Source organism: Equus quagga, chromosome 7, assembly GCF_021613505.1.
Source record: "Equus quagga isolate Etosha38 chromosome 7, UCLA_HA_Equagga_1.0, whole genome shotgun sequence".
In the NCBI taxonomy this organism is placed as follows: Eukaryota; Metazoa; Chordata; class Mammalia; order Perissodactyla; family Equidae; genus Equus; species Equus quagga.
The window spans coordinates 88,628,968-88,651,475 of NC_060273.1; the positions used below are offsets into that span (position 1 = coordinate 88,628,968).

At 39.9% G+C, this 22,508-nt stretch overlaps 1 protein-coding gene across 1 annotated transcript in view; it reads right to left on the reverse strand.

Moving 5' to 3' along the window:
• Nucleotides 1–276: 276 nt before the first annotated feature.
• The window catches only part of CCDC192 (coiled-coil domain containing 192), a gene marked incomplete at its 5' end in the record, with an annotated part of 172,174 nt that continues 149,942 nt past the window's right edge, over nt 277–22,508 (reverse strand). Inside the window, one exon of the mRNA XM_046667795.1 lies at nt 277–606. Within this exon, the coding sequence (XP_046523751.1) occupies nt 320–606 (287 nt within the window). The remainder of the gene's footprint in view (nt 607–22,508) is intronic.

A 22,508-nucleotide genomic window follows, 5' to 3' on the forward strand; every position in this document is an offset into this window, starting at 1 on the left:
ACCTCTAGTAAGAGGATAATGCTAAGTTCTTTGACCATCTGTCTAGTTTTGTGTTTTTCCTCCTTCCACTGTTAACCAGGAATGTCTAAAAACAGTATTCTACAGCTGGGTGGATTACGTGACTACTGATGTCTAAAGGGGAAACACTCAGTGTTTGTTTCTTAACACTTCCTTTTGCTTTTTCCTTCCAATATCAACATTATAGGATATATTCAAACCCATGAACTTGAACTTGAGTTTGCCAGTGAGGAGACTACTTGAGTTCTGGACTTTACCTTGATGACACAATAAACTTTTATTATTTTCTTACTGAGAATCTTTACATATCCTCATTAGAGACCACAGGAATGATGCTATTATTATAGAAAATTGAGGTTTCTTGTAAACATTCTGGAGAGTCCTCGACCTTTTGGAAAGGATGGGGTCCCTGCTGAGCTTCCAGCTGCTGAATCTTCCTTTCCTTTTCCTCTAAAACTTCTTCCAGCTGAGTGATCTTCTCAGTCTGAAAGGAAAGCTGTGTTGACAACTCCATAATCAGGCTAATTTTTCGATCACCTTCTTCCACAGGAGGCAGACTGCCACAGGACTCTTCCAGTGTGTTGCCTTCTAAAGCAAACAAGAAAAGGAAAGACTGAGCAGCTTTAATTTGATTTCCCAGAACACAAAGAGAGAGAAGAGGAAAAGCTTCATTTCTCACGTCCTTAAAAGAGAACACAGATGTTGCATCATCTGGTTAGATATACTGAGAATGGAATCTGGATCCAGTGAGGGGAAAGATTCTGGGTGCTCATGAAAAAAGAACTTGGAAGCCTCCAGAAAGGGAGGAGAATCAGTCTTTGCCAACTCTTTTTTATATGCATCGAACTTTCAATTAACGGGAATGAGCAGTCCTTGAAAATCCAATCTACAAAAACAGCCATCCCAAATTTCATGTTATCCTTTTCCCTAAGAATCTTTCACAAGAGCTACAATCAAGCAGAAGTATGCTTCAATTTGAATTTTAATTTCACTAGGGGGAAGAAAAGGTCATTGCCCCTTCTGGGAGAAGTGATAATGAGAAAAGACTAGTTTCTTGACCCAAGTCAGCTTTAGAGTTGGCAGAGGTGTATAAGGTGATCCAGGGAAAACTCTGTTAGCTTGACATCTCCCATAGAGATTCATTTCTTTTAGGTCTAAAGGCTTTTCAGCATTTCTTAATAGAATCACGAATACCTCCTGAACAGAAGAGCTTATCCTTTGTCAGTTTCTATCAGCTAACCCTCAGATAAGCATACAGGCCTGAGTAAGGAAGGAGAGAGAGGCTCCAACAAAGAGATAAAAGATTAGTGGCTGCCAGCAGGGAATTCTTCAAAATAAATCTCACTGGATCATCAAAAACTTTAGCTACTGAATTAAACCTCATCCTATTAGACTTTAGTAGTACCACCCTCCTTACTGCTCTCATCCTGAAATTTCCACCATTAAAATAATTTCTCTGAGTTATATAAAAGGCAGACTTCAGCTATAAGAAGTTAGGGATGTCAAGGGCATGGGTATCATTGTAGGAATAATTGAGCCAAGAGCATATGAATGAACCTGACACTTAGTATCGACAGTTGATTGCTATAACTGAAGGTCCAGCATTTACTTAATCCCCAGTGAAGACAAACCCTGCAGCTGCACCTGAGAGAAACATAACTGTCTGTCCAGGATACAAAAGCCTGCTACTATTGTGTACCTACACACCTGCTAAAGATAGGGCAGCTTTGCTGTGGTAGTGCACGCAGGCAGAGAATCACCTATTTCTTAGCAAACAAAACGAATTTGCAGTCATCACTTTCCCGAGGGATCACGGGGTGAAAGCTTGAGCACCGCGTTGTATGGCAGGCAGGATGCTTTTGGCTTCATGAAAGTGGTGAGAGGAGAGATCAGGCTGTTCTCTGCTCGTAGAAATTATTATTAGCAACATACTACATTTCAAGAATCCATGGAAAAATTTTTGTTCTCAACATTTTAAATTCTAACAATAACATTTAAGGAGATGGTGATTTGAGTACCTTTCTTAAAAAGCAGTGAAAAAATCTCAAATCTCAAAGGAGAATTTATTTTTTGCCTCTGCAACACGCCTGTGCTTTCAGGAGAGGGAGGCCATATGGTGAGAGAACTTCCTCATCTGCTCGTACGCCAGGGCCTCACTTTTCCCTCTATCTGGCCAGAGCTGCACTGTCCAATATGATAGCCACTAGCCACATGTGGCCATTAAGCAATTGAATGTGGCTAGTCTGAATCGGGATATGCTGTAAGTATAAAATACACATTTGATTTGGAAGACTTAGTTTGAAAACAATGTGAAATAGCTCATTAAATTTTAAAAATTGATTACACATTAAAATAATATTTTGGATATATTGTGTTAAGATCTATTTTAAAAATTAATAAATTAATTGTTTTTACTTTTTAAAAACGTGGCTACTAGAAAACTTAAAAATATCACTTGTGGCTTGCATTTGTGGCTCTCCTTATATTTCTACTGGATAGTGCTAGGCTAGAGTTTCCTTTTGGATGAGCACTCTCCGAAACGCAGGCAGATGTCTTCCTTATAGATGGCTCTAGTTAATGTGTACAACTGTTATTTGGGAGGGAGGATTGCTGACCCTCAACCTTTAGCACTAGATCATGTTTTTGTTACCCCAGAAGGTGGAGGCATGGAAATCTGGGCTCGGGAGAATGGGTTCTTGTGGTTTGAAGTGAGTTTTAACAGGAGAGGACAGAGAAGATAGGAAGTGGCAGCCTTAGGCAGTTGGAAGAGGCTAAGGATAGGAATGGTGGGCAGAATGGGGAAGGCTGGGCTTCCGTGAGGCTTAGGGGTGGAGGTGCGCATGAGGAGCCTCTCTCTTTGTACATGTCTGTCTGTCATGTTCTCCTTTCTCTTTGACCCCTCCATCAATCTTTTCTTTCCCCAGTTTTTCCTTTCCTTTCAGGAAAAGCTATTGTTTACCCATTTGTACATTGAAGAAAGGAGTTTAGTGCTATTCTAGAAGGCAAACTGTTGAAAAGTGTTTTTTGAATTGTTTTTTAAAAAATAATACAATATAGGTAGGGGCCCGTGGCCGACTGGTTAAGTTCGTGTGCTCTGCTTTGGAGGCCCAGAGTTTTGCCAGTTCGGATCCTGGGCGCGGACATGGCACTGCTCATCAGGCCATGTTGAGGCGGCGTCCCACAACTAGAAGGACCACAACTAAAAGTATACAACTATCTACTGGGGGGGATTTGGGGAGAAGGGCAAAAATGCAGCAGAGTGACATTACATAGGCGACTATAGTCACTAGGTCCACATCCTCTGTCTCTGCCCTCTCAGAAGAGAGTAGTAGGTACAGAAAGTGACGCAGGTGTCTTTGTCAGATCAGGCTGCCATAACAAAGTACTAGAGACTGGGTGCTTACACAACAGGTATTTATTTTGTCACAGCTCTGGAGGCTGGAAGTCCAAGATCAGGGAGCCAGCGTGGTTGGGTTCCTGTGAGAGCTCTCTTCCTGGTTCGCAGATAGCCACCTTCTGTGTCTTCACATGATGGAGAGAGACACCACAAGCTCTGTGATGTTTCTTCTTATAAGGGCACTAATCTCATTAAGAGGGCCCCATTGGCATGATGTCATCTAAACCTAATTACTTCTCAAAGGCACCATCTCCAAATACTATGTCATTGGGGGTTAGGGCTTCAACACATGAATGGGGGCAGGGGACACAATTCAGTCCATAGCACAGGGAGAAGACCATTGGAAAAGGAATGGAGAAGTTACAAGAAGCTGAAAAAAGGAGAGATGGCATGAGGCCTTTGATTACTACTGTATTGTTTTCATATATTAAATGAAAATGCTGATAAAGAGACAAGATAAAAGCACGTACACCAAAAAGAAAATCTCATACAAGTGTATTTTACTATTAAATGACCTTTTTACGTATATAACAAAAATATTTTTGTTCCGTTTCTAAACACATTATAAATAACAAAAGTGATATAAGCTCTTCAACAAAGTGGGGGACTCCAGGAATCTCACATCCTATTTGTCTTGGAAATAGCCCAAGGCTACCCTAGTGAGTTTTGCAGACTCCACTACTAACCTTCGTATGATCTGGCCTGCAATCCTCTCCCCTGGTCCAGGTTCCCTCATCTGGAAGGGATGCGTGTCGCAAAGGTCCTGACTGCTCTCCATGTTCCCAAACCTCAAACAGTGGTTTTTCCTATGTCTTTCCTAGGCTTTCACTAGCGGCTCAGACAGTCTTGCCAAGGCCACGACTGCCTGAAGCATGGAGAATTCTGTCATCTGACCAGATAATCTCAGTGTAACCCCTTACCCAGAGGCTCTAGGAGACCCAGAGATAAGAGGGATTCTTCTATCTGTCAGAGACAGGGGGACAAACCCGACTAGCCACAGTCAGGCTATGAACTCATCACGACTGCTACTGGTGCGGAGGTTTTCACAAGCAGACGCCATTTTTCATGATTTCCTCTCTTTCAGCCTCCATTTAAAATAGGTGTGAAGCAGGAGTGAGAAGGAAGTTTCAGGGTCATGACAAAGAAGAGACAGGAGAAGCCGTGGGGATAGTTGTGCAGGTTTAGAAAGAGGACAGACGACAGGAGCCTTCTGTCTGCAGCTGGGCCAGGCTGTGCTCAGTTTTCGATGTGGGCCCTGAAAGACGAAAGGCCCAGAAGAAATTGTGACATTTGCCTTTGGCCATTTCCAGCTTCTCATTCTTCATACCCTCAAAAGCTTCAGGCTCTCAGCAAAGTGTCAGATGAGAGTTATGTCTGTCAAAAATGACTAAATAGATAACAGCAGAGGTAATTGTAGTTTAAGGAGTAGCTTAGAGACTTAGAGTTGGAATATGCATTTTGGGGTGATCTGGTCTCACCTGTACAGGAATTATTTCTGCAATATCCCTAACTGGTAATTTTCTAAGCAAGTGGCTTTCAGACGTTGGGGTCCCTCAAGGTCTTCTTAGGTCAGCTGCTAATTGTAATCAATGAGTAAAATTTGCATTTGCCATCAGTGCAGCTACATGTTCTCATAGAGATATCTGACAGGTGGGAGGCTGTGATAGACAGACTGGGAAGAGAGCTGGGTACACTTGTTGCTAATCAGAGAAAGATGTGTTGTAACACTAGGTCAAAAGACCTACAACACGTGAAAACATTGCCTCGTGAATCCGGGAAGTTAATAGTTTTGTGTAAACAGTGATACAGAGCTGAAGGGTGGTCCAGTGAATGGCTGGGAGGCTTTTTTTAGATCTTCTAAGTACTTCTTTCTAAAAAGGGTGTTCTCTTTTGATCCCTTCACTTATGCCACCACCCAAAAGTGTTTACTAAACAGAGAAATTCTGAGAAGCACAGACCTAGTTTCTGATTCAAATATCTCTAACAATGGGAAGCACACTTGTCCCCAACCAGGTCTCAATATCCTCCATGGTTATCTTTTCGTTCATTCGTTCATTCATTAGTTGTTGGGAGCCAGCACATAGAGAATGAATCAGACGCGCTGCTGGCTCCTACAGTTGCAGCTGCACGGTTGAGCAGGGAGAGGCAACCCTGGGTTAAACCCTAAAGGACCTTCAGGATTTTGCCTCAACAAACACCTCCGCTGGATACTCACTCAGGAATATTTACTTTTCTCTCTGCCTTTCAAGCTAATGACCAAGGTTTCCAAGTATTTACTCAATGAGACTCTTACCGGTGAGGTGATTAAATACCTCATTCCAACAAAGCCACCCAGGATTACCGTTTGGCCTAAAAGACTATGTCAGCTTCCTCTTCTGCATGAATGCCCATCACTCTGACTCACCTTCAAGCTGGTTTTGAAAGCTGTGTATATTTCTCAGTAACCACAAGGGAGTCCGGTTTCATCTATTGCCATAGTTGGACTTGAAAATTGGCACATCCTTGTAAACATATCCCTCTCCCTACTTGAACAAAAAACAAAACGACAAAACCTTCCTAGTTTTCTATCCTCTAGACTTTTACAACGAACATTTGAGAATAGTAATTCTCTGAAATAAATGATTCACTTATTTTTTGCATTCTTGTAGCACAAATATTTTACCTCTTGAAAATCAGATTAGTCTTACTTCTCAAAGATTTCTCTATCTGCCCCTTCAATGTTTTTATTTGTACAGAGACCAATCTTTAGAGTGCCAAATGACCGACTTCGAAGGGTTTTCCATTTCTTTCCGCCAATGCTGTGAACGCTTAAAATACATCTGAAGTTGGCGTGTGTTTGTTGATTTGGAAAAAACAAGCAGCATTATAAGAACAGATTGAATTGACAAATGTTTGGTCAATTAAAAGAATTAAAATGCAGTGTGATATTTGCTAGAAATTTTTGATATGTATCACAAAACTTCCCACATCATAATGATGACCAGTCTTATAATAAGATTATATCTTAGACAGAAAACTTGAGGTGAAGTAGCAGACTGGAGCAAATTTATATTTTCACCTAGCAATAGCCCAACAGTCCCATATCCAGTGCTTAAAAATATCTGTCTGATTTAATAAGTGCTTTGGTGGGAATAAGATACTTAGTTGAAAGCATAATGGAAAGGCTGCAGCCTTGATGTCAGGGGAAAGTACTCCAGAGAGCAGTGGGATCAGAGAGCCCATAGAAAATACAACAACAAAAAAAAGACCTAGAAAAAACAAGGAGCAAGAGAGACTGTGTAGGAAGCACTTGTTGCTTCAAGTTCATTGGGCTTCAAGCAGATGCTGTGCCTGCACCTGTCCTCAGAACCAGCGTGAGGGGTCTGGCTGATGTGGATGGTTCGGGAACTTGTTCAGTGTTTGGAGACGAGGTGGGATGAAAAGCACTCATCTCTAACCACTCTGCCGTGGTGGGATGCTCTCACCGCGAGCCATGTGTGGGAGATAAGCAGATCAAGGGAACTGCAGGTTCCTAGCCTCCGTCCTGTGTTCACTCCGAGGCATAAAACACTGTGAGCCTATGTTTAGTATTTATTGAAATGGCTAATTCTCGTGCCCAGCGCATGCAGTCGAAGTACTGCAATTGCTTTATATCTGGCCACCATGCTTCTGCTGCCCTTTCAATCTGGTTTCAACTCTGCACAGAGAGGTCCCATTAAAAAATAAGTTTGGTCTTGACACTCTTTTGTTCAGAATCCACCAATGATTTTTCGTCTCATGAACACTAAAAACCAAGTGCTACAATGCAAGATCCTACGTGATCTGGCCCCCCTTTACCTTGCTGACACATCTATTCTTTCTCTCCTCATTCACTCTGCTATATTCCCACTATCCTCATTCCTAAAAGACCAGGCATATTCCCACCCCAGGGCCTTTGCATTTGCTGTTTCCTCTGCCTGAGAAATTGTACCCCTGATGCATACATGGTTAGCTCCCTCAATTCTTTCAGGTCTTTCCTCTCCAAAGTCACTTTCACACAATGGCCCCTTCCCTGACCATCCTGCCTACAGTTTCAACCCGGCCCCCACTGCTGAACTCATCAAATCCCTGTTCCCTGCTTTGGTTTACTGATATGCTCTACCTGACTGCTCTATTTTATTTTTCTCGTGTTGGTACTCTTTCCCCCTGCACTAGAATGAAAGATCCATGAAGACGGAGCTTTCGATTGTTTTGTTTACTACTGTGTCCTCTGTGCCTAAAGCACTGCTTGGCACATTGGTTAAGTCACTTGTTAAGTGAATAAATGAAAGAAAGTTAAGTGCATATATGATACAAAATCACCGTAGCAATGGCCAGTTCAAGGCTTTCAGTTGGTGTATCATTAGGATAGTTCCTAGATTTCCTCCCAAGACACATATTTTCTTTACACGAAGCTTTTCACTACTGCATCTTTTCCCCAGATAATAAACTGTTGGGATTGTACAACATTGCACCTAACATCTCTGAGTTTCACGGTTTTCTTTTTTAAGTAGAAAAACAGAAACATTAGAACAGGTCTCTTCCAGAGCTGTGACTTAGAGATTCTCAGGAGCTATAAAAATGGTTCTCCAAGCTGGTGCCCGGGAAGCTTCATCAATACAGAGGATCCAGGCCTCATTGCTGAAATTCCGCTTGAGTGAAGCTAGGAGGGTGTTGGGAATCTATATTTCTACAAAGCTCTCCAGGTAATTCTGATGATCAGCCAGGTTTTTGCAATTGAATTTCTGCTCAGCTACAATAGTGAATTAAGCTTTTGGCTAAATCCTAAAAGGTAGGCCAGAAATCTCCCAGGCAAGCCTCTTCTTGACCAGGCAGCAATACACACAGTGGGGGAAGAGAGATCACATCTAATATACTCTGTATGCCTCTCCCTTGTTATCTGACATGGCTCTGCCTGTAAACATTATTAGCTTACTGCATGCATCCACGGTCCTCAAGGCTCCCGCTCCTCCTCTAATTAGCTTAAATCTCAGCAGCATCTTGCCAGTTCTAACTTGGCTGAATTATCTCCAGAATATCCAGAGACAATGATGACTGTTTAGAGGTTTGTTTTTGCTTTTGCTTCTGTTTCTGCTTCCAAATGAATGGATGGATCTATTTCCTCATAGGCGAGTCTGAATAGGAGTCTCTCTTCCATCCCATGAGGAGGGGGTGGGAGAGGGAAGGAACCAGAGGAAGGGGAAGAGAGAGAGAGCGTGCTTTGGGGTGGATGCATAGTGACTCTCCAGCTTCCGTAAGAGTTTAATAGCTACCACCACCACGCAGGGCACAAGTGAATCCCCTTCTGCAGATCTGAATCCAGAAGTTTCTTCTTGGAGCTTGCTGGAGTCAGCTGATATGTGCAAGAAGATTGATAAGAACATTATCACAGAAAGATGTGTAAATACCTTGGCAGTAGCTCAGGAGGGAGGGAAGGGCTGTTTGTGTGGAAAAGCAAGTGAGGACATCACAAAGATGGTGCCACAAAATGAATATAGGCTGGCACATGGCGGGAGGTGGGGAAACTCCCAGTGGCCAGACATTGCTGGGTGAGCAGAGTGCGGTGCTGTTTTCCACCTTCTATGTACACGGGTAGGGCGGTGTTTTACTAGGCAAGGGTGGGACAGCGTAGGTTAACTTACCCCATAGCTCTCTTTCTGGGGCAGGGTTCCTTCCCACCTACTTCAGGGTCTCAGATCACATCGGATTGTTCTGCAGAAGGAATTCTTAGACGAGGTTGAAAAATGACACAAACAGTGTTTGCATAACCATGCACCTGAGTTATGCCAAGAGGAGGTCAATCTAAGCAGCAGGAAGGGTTTTTGGAACCTCTCTTACCTCTTCCTACGAGCAGGACCTGAAGTCCCCTCCTATAAGTCTGGCTGCTTTGAAGAGAATAATGGATGAATGCAATGGCTGACAGCCTGGCCAGGGGCCAAAGGGTAAAAATGGATCCTGGTAGAACAGGAAATTCAAGAGAGGGAGAGACCTAGAAGACTATGAGAAAGAAAGAAAAAAAAAAGAGACAATAGATGAAGGACTGTTTCTATGCTTGTCTGAAATGGAATCAGTATGGATTCAAAGTCAGTTGGAGGAATACAAGTCAGGATGATTGTACATCCTTTGGACTGCATGTTGCACTAGAGTGCCTCACAGTGAGTCTTCTCCCTGTTTTTCTTCCTGATGCCCAGGGCTTATATGAGGGTAAGTCCTTATGAAATAAGGAACACCAATTTAGTTTATCTGCATTAATTTTCAAAAGGTGTTACAGTTTCTAGTGTTGTATGGCATTGAGAGATAAAATGATGCCACAGTAATAATAGTATTGGCAGAGTTATTCTTTGATAATGATAATGAAATTTAGTTGTTTTTTTGTGTGTGTGGGGAAAGACGGGATAAAGGATTATCTTTTTCGTTGATTAGCATTTTGCGTGTTGAATCTATGCGGAGGAATAAAGTTTGTGGAGAGGGGGTACAAGTCATTTTGCAGACTTGACACTGCTATTAAGTCTCTCTGACAATAGGATCCCCCCAAAAATGTCCCCAAAACCTGTGAATATGTTATGACAAAAGGAGCTTTGCAGTTAGGATTAAATTAAGGATCTTGAGATGGGAAAATTATCCTACATTTTCTGAGAGGGCCAAATGTAATCACAAGGGTCCTCATAAAAGGGAATTGGAGGTCAGTGTCAGAGAGAAATTTCTGAAGATGCTACACTGTTGGCTTTGAAGAAGCCAAAGAATGCAAGTGACCTATAGAAGCTGGAAAAAGCAAAGAAATGGATTCTCCTCTAGGTCTGCTGCAAGGAACACAGCCCTGTTAACATCTGGATTTCAGCCCAGTGACACCTGTTTTGGACTTCCAATCTCCAGAACTATACGATAATAAATTTGTATTGTTATAAGCCACTAAACTTGTGGTAATTTATTACAACAGTAATTGGAAACAATTACAGAAGAGAAAACTAAGGAATGTCAGAGTACAATAACGAGAAAAATCTATCCATTATAGGACATTTGGGTGCAGTGTCACCAATGGACTTGAATTTCAATTTAAGGGCAACTGAGGGTTTCCAATATCCAGAGAGGACTAGATCCAGACCCTCCTGCATCCTCTGGAATTTTTTGTCATTGTTATTCCCTCTTCCTTATAAATGTTAACTTTTCTGCTGGCTCCAAGCCATTAGTATTTAAACACACTCAACTGCTCCATCTTAAAAAGGAAATAAAACACTTTCACTACTTAATGCCTGTTTCAGCTCCTGCTCTACCACTCTTCTAACCTTTACAGTCAAGTCTCTTGGAAGAGTCATCTATTCCTTTCACTCTGATTCTCTTTCCTCCTACTTTTCTTGTGTTAGCCCACTGCACTCTAGCTTTTATTTTCAATTACAGTCCTAACTTGGCCTCGCTGAGGTTTCTGGTGTCACTAAATCCAATGGACTGGCTTCAGTGATCATCTTGAATGACCTCAACATTTGCCACTGTTGACAGGCCCCATTAAAACACCCTTCCTTTGACTTCTGCAATATGACACTCTCTTTTCCGCCAAACTTTCTGGCTACTTCTTTGGTCTCATTTTGTGGGCTCTTCCTCAGGTCAATTACTGCATGGAGATCCTTACATTCCTGGTTTTAAACTTCCTTCTTTCTCTCTATGGGTATTTTCATTCGTTCCTCTGGCCTTGGTTGCAATCTATTTGTGTGAATGATGCCCACATTTACAACTCTACGTCAGACCTGAGCTCTGGACCCTGATCCCTCCATTGATAGATCTCATAAGCATCTCAGATACACTATGTGCAAAACTGAACTCATTGTATAACCTCCAAAATTGGTATCCTTCCAGTGTTCACCAGCTGAGTAAAATAGCATCACCATGCATCTATTTGCTAAAGTCAGAAATCTGAGAGTTACTTCAGATTCCTCCTTTGATCATCCATCCAGCTTATCACAAAGTCCTATTGATTCAAACTCTTAATTTTGTCTAATTGTCTCCATACCCACTAGGTCAAGCAATACACTCCTACAGCATCCTTCACCTCTGTGCCCTTGTAATTCTCATTAAAAAATTATGTTCTTAATCTCTACAGGGTACTATTTTATTAAGGACTTTTCTAAACTCCATTATTTCTTCCTCAGCTTTAGTCACTTTACGGAAATGTAATAGATGGCCATAAAAAACTAACAAGCTGGTAGGGACCACTTATCAGATGATACAAATGGGCTTTACAGTGGTACACCTGAGCACTTAGACATTTATTTTTGGAATTTACAGGGTTCAGTTTAGAAGAGAACAAGAGAAAAGTAGTTTTTAGGGAAGGACATAAAAATGGTTTGAGTGCATGAGAAGCAATAGCAGAGTTGAAGTGGGTAGGAAAATATGAAAGTGGGAGGGCCCTTGCACACTTGAGAGGAATAGCTCACAGAAACAAACACTGCTTATCAATCTTACCTCCTATATAAGTAAGGACAATTCCTCTACCCTCTAGGTCCTTCTGGCTGGTCTACGAAATAAATTGACATGAGACAGAACAACAGGAGAAAATCAAACAAAGCTTTATGACACATATACATGGGAGAGACCCAGGAAAACTGAACAACTTGCCAGAATGGCTGAGGTTGTCACCTTAAATAACATCTTCAGCTAAAGATAAAGGAGGATGTTGGGGGCGGGAGGAGTCAGTTATGGGAGATCACCAGAGAAAGCACAGTAAACAACAGTAAAGTTTTCATGCAGATTTAAGTCCTTGCCTTCTGCATTGGTAAGTTTCTAGAGATAAGGTCACCTCCCCCTCTTCTTGGTACTGAGTGGGGGACACCTTTACAAATGAAGATTTCCCTTACAAATGTAAATGTCTCTTACAAAAGGTAACTTCTGCTTTGTTTTCAGAGCTTCTCCCCTGTCTGCAGTTCCTTAAAGGTAACAAGCCCAAAATAATCCTCACACCTAAGAGATACGTCTTAAGGTGGCAAATTCTGCTCTTCTACATAATTACATCTAACTTCATTTTTATTAACTCTTTCTTTCACTTCTATTCATGAAACTTGCTGTTAGTTTAAATTTTACAGTAATAAGACAACAGGAAGAAATCGCCCCAGGGATGGGTGAAGGCCAGGAATGTCTCTGCTAAGTTAAATTGGCAGCATAAAAATGCCCTGTTCTTAAGGACAGCTTGTGAAACATGGTTCTTTCAATTCTTCCTCCCAGTGGATGCTGTTCCAATTTTAACAGCTTGATTTTATTTTTTGAAATTTCAAGATATAATTTCATTACAGTCAAAAGTAATGGAGAAATTCCCCAAGAGGGAACTCAAACAAGCTTTTCCTTATTTAGGAAATCTTCTGATATTTGGTACATGTGTTAATTTTGATAGATGTTTTTCCCATTAGTTACCTACTTTATCATGTAAATTACATACCTTGAGAACATTATCAAAGCTAATGGTGAAGGGGTTATTTTTAGGTTGGGCTTAAATCCAAGGCACTTTAGAGAAGTGCAAAAAGCTGTCAAGGAAACTGGTGAAATACTCACAAAATGCTTCCATTCTGATACGGGGAAGTTTTGTTGTATATATTTTGAATGTATTGTACATAAATATTAGAAAATAATATTTATAATTTTTAGACATGTCAAAATACTTCCATAATTATGATTTCACTTTTTTCCTTTTTCCATAGCTCCTTCCTCCATACTTGTAAGACAGAAGGAAAAGAGAGGAAGAAAAAGGAAGTGGGGAAAGAAATGAACACTAACAGAGCACTTACTTTATGTCATTTTACGAAGAACTTGTTTAGCAATCATGCAAAGTAAATGTTTATATCTTGTTTCTATTTTTATGACTGATACCAACGGAATCCTTGCGTAGAAGCAGACTTGGAATATGCAGGCCATTTTTCAACCTCATCACCACCCCCCCTCCTTCTCCCCTATCTCTACCATCAGGTATTTCATATAAGTACATGTGAGCCTTGTCCCACTGGCATATTCTCCTGATCTGAGGTCACAACATATCCCTGGGTGTCATATTCTGAGTACTTCTCAAGTATTTATGGAATATTCCTGGCTTTAAAAGAATAAAACATACCAGGTGTCTCATTCTTTTTTGTTTCCATCTATTATTAACTTCTGATCTGGAAAATGCTAAGATAATAGGAATCTTAGGAATTGGCAAAAGAATGACCATTAAGTCTTGTGGCCATTTGTTCTGGCTATTTTCCAGGATGGCCCTCTCTGTGTCTTCTGGTTCTAACCACCTGGATAAACAAAGGCTTAGGACATATTAATTTTCAGAAGTCCAAGTTCTCATTTTGTCTCTGGTTGAAGATATAGGAATTATTTAAATTTAATCTGTATTATGTACTAATTGGTCACTTCTATTCTTTAAACCACTTAGATTGAACCTTCAAATGAGAAAGAGTGCCTAAAATTGTAAAAGTATCTTTATTTTTTAAGACTCAGATGGAGTTCAATCAATCAAGAGAGGTAATTCCAATTTTTAGTTGGAATTAGCCTCAAAGAATCAATACCATCTGTGAATATATCAGTCAGGGTGATTTCAGCTCCAGATAACAGTACACATGACTATCAGCAACGTAGACAATGGGGAATTTGTTACCGCACATAAGGTGAAGTCTGGGGAATTCCAGGGTTAGCTCATTCTGTGGCTCAAGGAAGCCAGGTTGGCTTCTCTTAGTTTCTGTGGTCTTTCCCTCCTATTTGTAAAGTGGCTATATCCTTTGCAGGGCATTGTCTAAACGTTGAAAGACAAAGGAGAGTCTTGTCTTGTCTCACCTTTTTAAGGGTTAGGAAAACTTCCATGATTCTTGCAGCACAATTTACCGTATACATTTTTTGTCTGTGGTTATATCATATTCCCAAAGCAGCCCTTGACAAGAGAGTAGAATCATCATTATTGGTTAAGACTAATAAACAGGAGCATTCTGGTGTGGATGAGGAGGACCCTTGAAATACATTGTCTGCCTAAATTATGAATAAAATTGGGGCTTTGTTAAGAAGGAAGAAGAATGGAGTCTTTTGTGTAGGTGACTAATAGAGTCTGCCATAGTGAACAAACAAAACTGTTTTTATACATAATGGCAATAATAGTGTATCGTTCAGTACTATTGTGGGTGCAAAAAACCCAAAACCCCAACTCTAACTGGCTTAAGTAATAAAGAGAATGTATTGAAATAAGGCTAGTTTCGGGCAAGACTTGAACTAGTAGTCACAATAATGTAGCCGAAGATCTTTTGGTCTCTCTTTTCTGTCTTTACAATGTCAGCTTCTTCCTAGCCTGGTACTATTTTGGTAGACAGATGACTGCCACTGTCTGTCAAGGATAACCCTCCTTCTTTCTATCTAGTGTCAAAGAGGGTCTTTACCTTTATCTATTACAGAAAAATAGGAGGCTTTTCTCTCCCATAAGTTTCAACAAGTATCCCTCACATTCCATTGGCTCATATTAGATTACAAGCTCATCTCTGAACCAATGGATGGGCTGTGCAATTGATGTTAAGCTTATAACATTGTAATGTATTTAAAGTAACGCAATTTATGACAGTAATTTTCTGACAGAAGTGAAAGGAGGTCAGAAAGGCAAGTGAATGGATGAATGAATGAATGATGAATAAAGAAAGACCTCTCTCAATTATTATAAAGTTCATATTTTAGTAGCCATTTTCCTAGAAAGAGTTTCAATAAATTGAACAATTATTGTCTGGAAGATAGCATAAAGTAAAGCAAATCAGCAAAAATCAAATTTATAGGAAACATCTAGTGAAAGCCACATCAGTATCAAAATTCTAGCAGCATAAGATGCCGGTTGTTTTAGATGCAACTTATTGGTTTTGAAAAATATTAAGAAGTTATTCATTGTGACATTTTGATATTGGGGAAATTGAATTATTTTTTGGCCAAAGAACTCAAACAAAATTCAATTAGTTTAGGTTCAAATTTAGCTTTGATGTTTGTTTATAATTTGAAGAGAATTTTTAAATCTAAATACATAAGAAGAAATATTTTCAGTAGCATATACTTTTTAGTGCACAATGATGTTTAATGCCAAGAATGTCAACATTTCTAAAACGCCTACTATATTCATCGCAAAATTTTTAAAATGTATATTTATACACTCTAAAATACACTCTTTGACAAATTAATAGTGTCTAAGAGCCAGCAAGTGAATTATATAATTCAGTATGGAAAGAAAGGGCAGAGCCCAAAAGATGCAAGGAGAGGGTTCAGGGCCTATACTCACGTAAATGGCCACTACAATAATTTCCTAAAATCTTGGACAAATCAGCCCCTCTGTGTGCCAGCCTCTTCATTTAGTAAACAAAAAATGTTAATTTATATAATCAATGAAAAATTTTTCTGATTCTAGAATTCTGTAATTGTATTAGGGACTTTGGGCTTCAAGGCATATATTCTAAACTATTTTGATACTTAAAATAACGTGTTTTTAGTTTAAATGTTGGCATTTAAGTTTCTTATGTCTAGTATAATCTCCCATACTACATCCACATTGTCCACTAGTGGGTACATGATGAGCACCAGATTCTCGTTGAGTTAATTTGAAGGCAATGATGGTGATTGTGACTCTGTCTTCAATAGATGGATGGAAAGGAGTAAATAGCTTATTTAGTATCCCTCTAGTGTCACTATGACCCCAAAACTACTTCTCAGTCTTTTCTTGGAAAAACAGCCCAAAAGACCAAAGGTAAGCAAAAACAACTTGGTTACTATGTCTTTAGCTTTTTCAGCTTCCTGGAGATTATGAGTCCTATTGATGATAAACCACAAAGTTACATATTTGCATATGAGCATGAGTCTCCCAAATGGGGAAAATAAGAATGTTGCCAAGTAAGAATTTCAATTAAAATTGAAAAAAAAGATTTTTAAAGTTGATTCTATATTAATAACTAGTATAATAAATATTTGAAAAACCAGTAGGACAACTTAAATCTTCAAATTATCATCTCTCTGCAAGGATGGCATAGGAGTGTAGGTGTATATATTTCTCCATGTGTCAACATATGTCTGTGTAATCTAAGAAAAGCCAAAGAGGTGTCCAGAGACAATGTGACACAGGAAGTAATAGAGGGTAAGTGGCTACTATTCAATGGGGAATCCTTTATCTGGAATTACCCTACCTGAAAGTGCCACTCTCTGTCAAAATGGCCCATGCTGCCCCTGCAGTACAAAACAGATAAAAGTACAGAGGGATAGGGAGAGTGAGAGAGAGAGAGAAAGAAAGAGGGAGGGAGAGTGAGATCTAGAGAGGCAGCATAGTAGAGGAAAAAGCTAGAGGAATGAATAGTCCTTGGGCAATTTTGCAGAGGATGGTTTGAAAAATAGTGCCTCTCTAAGGTCCCAGCACTGTCCTGTGCAGTATCAAGGTAAGATCTGCTACAGAACTTCAGAGAGAAAGACTTTGTGCTTTGAGGGAGAACTCTGAACAACTGCCGATGAAGAGACTGAGAATTCTCAATTGATTGAAAAGCCCTAATACAAGAGAGTGACTCTGCCATATACAGCCTGAAACTGGGACAGTGCAAACCATAGGGGAGAACAGTGAATTTTGCAGAACCATGGCAACGATGCAAAATATGGACAGGACCAGGAAGGAGTTGGTTTTTTATCCACAAATTCCTTAAGGAATAGGATTAGCAATTAATACAGGAACTACATGGTTTGCTCAAGGTAAATTTAGAAAACTGTTGATAGTATGTCTCATAGTATGGTTTCAGGCCTTCCCAATCCTTTCATCTTTACAAAGTTCTGAGTCAAAGAACCCTTCAGATATTGTTAGAGATAAGCATGGGAACCAAGTGGAAGCACCTGATTCCAGCAACCAAGAATCTGGAGTGGTAAAACCTGATAAGCAGCATCATTTTCCAAGTGCTGTTTGAATAAGGCCTGATCCTATCAGAATGTGTCACACGTTCCGCGTGCATATATACATTATAAATACACATTTACATAAGCATGGCCAGGAGTCAGCAGAGACCAGCTAAAACACTAACATTTGGCTAAAAGCAAACTTAACCTCCCCTCCATCGATGCTATACTTTTATGTAAAAACAAATCAACATAAAATTTGATTTCATAAAAATTCTTCTGGACTAACATCAACTAAGAGAAAAATGTAAATAAGTAGAATAATATAAGTTAGCATTTCTGAATGGGACTCATTTATTTTGAGGGGTTTTGGAGATTTGGGTTTCTTCTTTCACTCTACAAAGCGCCTGTTATACACAGAGGACGCTTTGGAAAATAATCATACACTAGCCTCAAAATTAGGCCTTGGAGATAAAACAGTGACTAGAAACCAGCGTCTATCCTCAAGGAATAATCTAAATGCTTGATTCTTCTATTATTCATAATAAGCTTGTTTGCGTCAATAATCTGTTAATCGGCTCAGGTTTAAGATAAAGAATTGCAGATGTTCTCTTCTACAAAAGACGTTCCACATGAAAGCAAGCTTCTTGAGAGGTATTATAGGACTTTAAATGTAAAATATACCCCTTAGTTTCCTATAGTTAAGAGGAATGTGTGTAGAATGATATATAAGAACTGTTTTCTTTGTGTAGAACATAAAACTATAGTATTAATATTCAGGGAAGGGAGCAATCTGTGTTTAAACTCCAATCACTTGCTGTGTGAGTTTGGCAGAGTTACTTAAACTTCCTGTGCTTCAGTCTCTTCATTTGTAAATAGACCTATCAATACATCAACACAGTACCTCATAGAATTGTAAGAGATTTACGTGAGTTAATTCATGTTAAGCTCTTACAGTAATGCCTGGCACATAAAAATTGCACAAGAAATGTTAACTGCATCGTTATTGTTGCCTGCTTAATATTTCTAAGCACATTCCCCAAATCAAAGCTCCCCTTCTTCTTGTAAATCAACTGATGTTTCTATTTAGTAGAACGGTCAAGAAGAAGTTTCCATTTGTACAAGTTCACAATCCCATAGCTCTATTTCCAAAATCTGAAAAGCTCTGGAAACTGGAAGTTCTTCATAGCTCATCTGGTGGCAAAATCTGACCTGACCCAATCTGAATTCATTTGGCAGCAAAATCTGATCTGAACTGATAGGAAACTATTTATACATCCCATTCAGTGCAAATGTTAATATATTCAGTTATGGAATATTATCCCAGATACTATTCGGATTACCTTTCAAATCTGAGAAATTCTGCATTCTGAAACATATTTGGCCCCCAAGTTTCAGACAATAAATTGTAAAGCTGTACTAGTCAAGGTAGAGAGTATAGAAGAAATTTCCATCTGTGGCTCTGCAAGGCAAGATTTATTAATCAAGGATGTGAATTTCTCCAATTATAAACATCCTAAACCACTCAGCTCTCCAGATCCAAAAATGTGAAACTTGTTTCCTCCAGGACATTCATTATCACTAAATCTATCTTTCCTCCTACTTGTTCCCTCCACTACAATTCCAAGGAGCAGTTGTCTTGGTTTTGGAATATTTATCAAGTTATAATAATTCTACCCCTTCTCCAATTATCTTAATCTCTCACTCCCCTTCCCCAATCTCTATCCACATTCATACAAATACAAATAAATACAAATAAAGTACAGGTCAAAGCAAACTCAAATTTTTGCGTGTAGATATATATCCCCTCAACCCTGCTCTTGAATCCTTCTTCTAGTTCCATCCACCTGGGATAAGGCAAGGTGTCAAGAAAGATGGGTCTTGCCAAACATATAAACTGCATTTTGCCCTCCAGCCCATCTCCTATTATGCATGAGCCTCTGGTTGGAAGAACTGTCTAGTCTTCAGGCAGTTCATCTGGTTTTATCTCAGGAAGTTGACAGTAGATTCCAATCTAAAAGGCCTATTCTTGTTAATGACTCCTGAGATCTCCAGAGACGTCTAGAAGAAAATTCTTCTAAGGCTCCTTCCTCTCTATCTGCAGGGAGTCTAAAGGCATGTGTTTTAAAATTTTCCAAATAGACCTAATCGCCACATCAGATTTAACCACAGTAACTACAGCTGGGTTTAAAAATCTAATCTCACTCACATTACTAATAGAAAGCAGCAGTCTGTGTGGAACTGAACCTGAAAATTTCTTTTCCAGTGCACTTAGGATGCTTTCTTTCTCTTTTGTGGTCAGAGAAGCTTCAAGATGTAGAACTACTTAGTTACTAAGGTGGCCAACAGTGAAGAGGTACACGTAGGTTTATAAGAGATATTAATCTGAACAAGTGAAGCATTCAAGCCCCAGGGACGTGAAGACCCAGTTTTGAAGGAAATATGGTAAAATGGTGTCTGCATTTGAATTCTCTCTGGGCCGTTTACTCATTGTGTGTCCTAGAGCAAAACTATTTAACTTCTTTGGGCTCCGTTTGGTCAGTACCATAGGTATCATAATACCTGCTTTCGCAGAATTACGCCAGATCACAGCAGAAAATTACGGAGATAGGATTCAAATTTTCATCTGTTTGACTCCTGAAACACTGGTCTTGTTCTTGCATCATGCTGTCTCTAGAAAGGTCACAGGGTAAACAGAACATTCCTTCTGCTGCTAAACAACCATGGCTAGCTATTAATATAATGTGGAAGAGTTTTTGAACAGTTTAACATGGTTGCAGTGTTAAATTTAAAAGACTACCTTGTCCTAAGAAACAAGGTGACAACAGAGGCCAATCTGGAGCTGGCTGTGGTTCTTCTACGGTTAGATGTAAATCTGGCTATGTGGTACCACATACAAAGCTTAGCAAGTTTTACTGGAAGCATCGTGGAGCTCATTGAGAGCTGAACAGAAGAGGAAAACCTATAGCAGAAATTTCAGTTGCTTAAAAAAATCTCAACAGAGAGTGAAAGGTCCCTCCTGAGCAATCCTGGATGTCTCCGATGTGATCGCTCCAACGAACATCTCATCATCAAGAGGAATCCGTTCAAGAGAAGAAGCTGCATCCCCTGCTAGAAGCCTTGCGTTATCTAGGAGCTAGTTTTCTCCTGTGATTTCTGTAAATGCAGAAACCCTTGGCTTCCTGGAATACTTGAGTTCCAAAATCTCTTCGGTATAACCTTTAAACACCACACTTAAAAAAAAGTACAACTTCTTCTTTTTTTCCTAAACCCAGGAACTTGTTCTCATTGGAGATAACAGGAAACCAGCTTTGTCACCCATTATTACGCGCTGTTAAGGAGGACACACAATTTATGCTTTAAAGGGAGATTACTGGAAGAAGAGCCTGAAGACACTGTGTCAGGTCAGTGGCATTTCCTTGCTTGATGTTTCCTGATAAAAACGTTTTTTGGTGAGAGGTGAGGGAGAATAAGTGGGTATAGGGCTTAAAATAAATGGGTAAAGAGCTCCAAATAAGGCAAAAAATAGGGAATTGTGTTACTAATTTTCTCCCTGTTTCTCAGTTTTACTGTGTGTTGTCATCCCCTCATGGGTCTGGAAGAAGAATTTCTCTCTCTCTCTGTATTTATCAATAAATACATGTAAATTATGGTGCACACCAACTTGTGGTGCTGAGAGGAGTACAATATATGATTTTTCAGCTTCTCATGATCAGTTTATGGGAGAGGTTGTAGAGTTAGGGTCCATTTAGATTATAAGTAAGTGATAACATCTCCAGAATCATGAGAACTTCCCGAGTTCATACAGCAGTCGCTGGTTTATCTCCCAGCTTTTCTTCAGCCATCAGAACACCACAGGTTATTGTTAGTATTTGCCTGTCCACAGCTCTGTCCTCTCCTCTGGCTTGTAAACTCCTTGGGGATAGAGACAGGGTGTCACCTGGCTTCTTAGCTCCAGGGCTTGCATGGTTACGTGGCCCACAATAGTGTTCCACAAATGTTTGTTGACATCTTAGCAATTTTGTCAGACTCAATGTGTGCCTTGTGAAGCTTAAAATAGTGATCTCCGTTCTGGGATCTGATGATTGCACTGGCTGTGAAGGGGCATGGTTGGGAGCTATTTCATGTTCTTATTGGATGATATGCTGTATATAGTTTGAAGGTCACATTTTACATAAAAGGAAATATCTCAGTTGGCTAATATAAGTCATTCAGAGCAAGTTTGCTTATGTCTAATAAAATTATACAATGCATGAAGCTACAGGAAACTCACATTCTGCCTATCCTCCTTTTCCAGCTAAACTGGGCTCCAAGAAAGGAAACAGCCTTCTCTCTCACAGCCTGCCACTTTTAAACAATCTCAGAGGCCTATTCCCCATGGGCTAGACTTTGGCAGGACACTGCTGTTAGCTTGTGTACGGGGTCATGTGAAATACTGTGATCTGGACAGTCAGTGGTCTATTGTTTACTACTGGATACCACCTTTCTAATGGCTCCTGCATGGGAAAAGAAACCCCCATGTTTATTGCAACGGGGAAACAATGGGAATGGTCGGGGAAATTGTGCTACATACAACTATTTAAACTCCTGTATATTTATTCAGTTCTGAACAATTACTAGTTCAATACTGGGAGTTTATTGTGGTCTGGATTTCCCTATTACACACCCAACCATTTAGAAGCACAGCTGGAAATTTCCTTTTATATTGCATCATTCTACTCTCTAATAATGATGGATATACTAACCGACAAATCTGAGAAAGGCAGAGCATTGGTTTCATTCGAACATGAATTCTTTGTAATTACTTAGGAAGACAGTATAAAGTGCTGCCACCCATTGTTGTCTGTTGAGATTTTGCATTCTCTTTTTTGTCTTTCTTTCTTTTTTTTTTTTTTAGGAAGATTGGCCCTGAGCTAACATCCGTGCCCATCTTCCTCTGCTTTATATATGGGACACCTGACACAGCATGGCTTGATAAGCGGTGCATAAGTCTGCTCCCAGGATCTGAACTAGTGAACCTGGGCTGCCAAAGCAGAGCATGTGAGCTTAAGCACTACAACACCAGGCCATGCCCTGTGTTTTCTATTTAGCAAGAATGCCAAAGACTTTCTAGGGACCCACTACATAGTGATCCGGTTTAAAGGTAAATAGAAGATTTTACAGTACGTCACCTTGAAAGCCATAAATGCATATATCATCTTGCAGATGTACAAACAGTACAGGAAGGGTCGAGCCTCTAGCTTCAGGCAGAAGA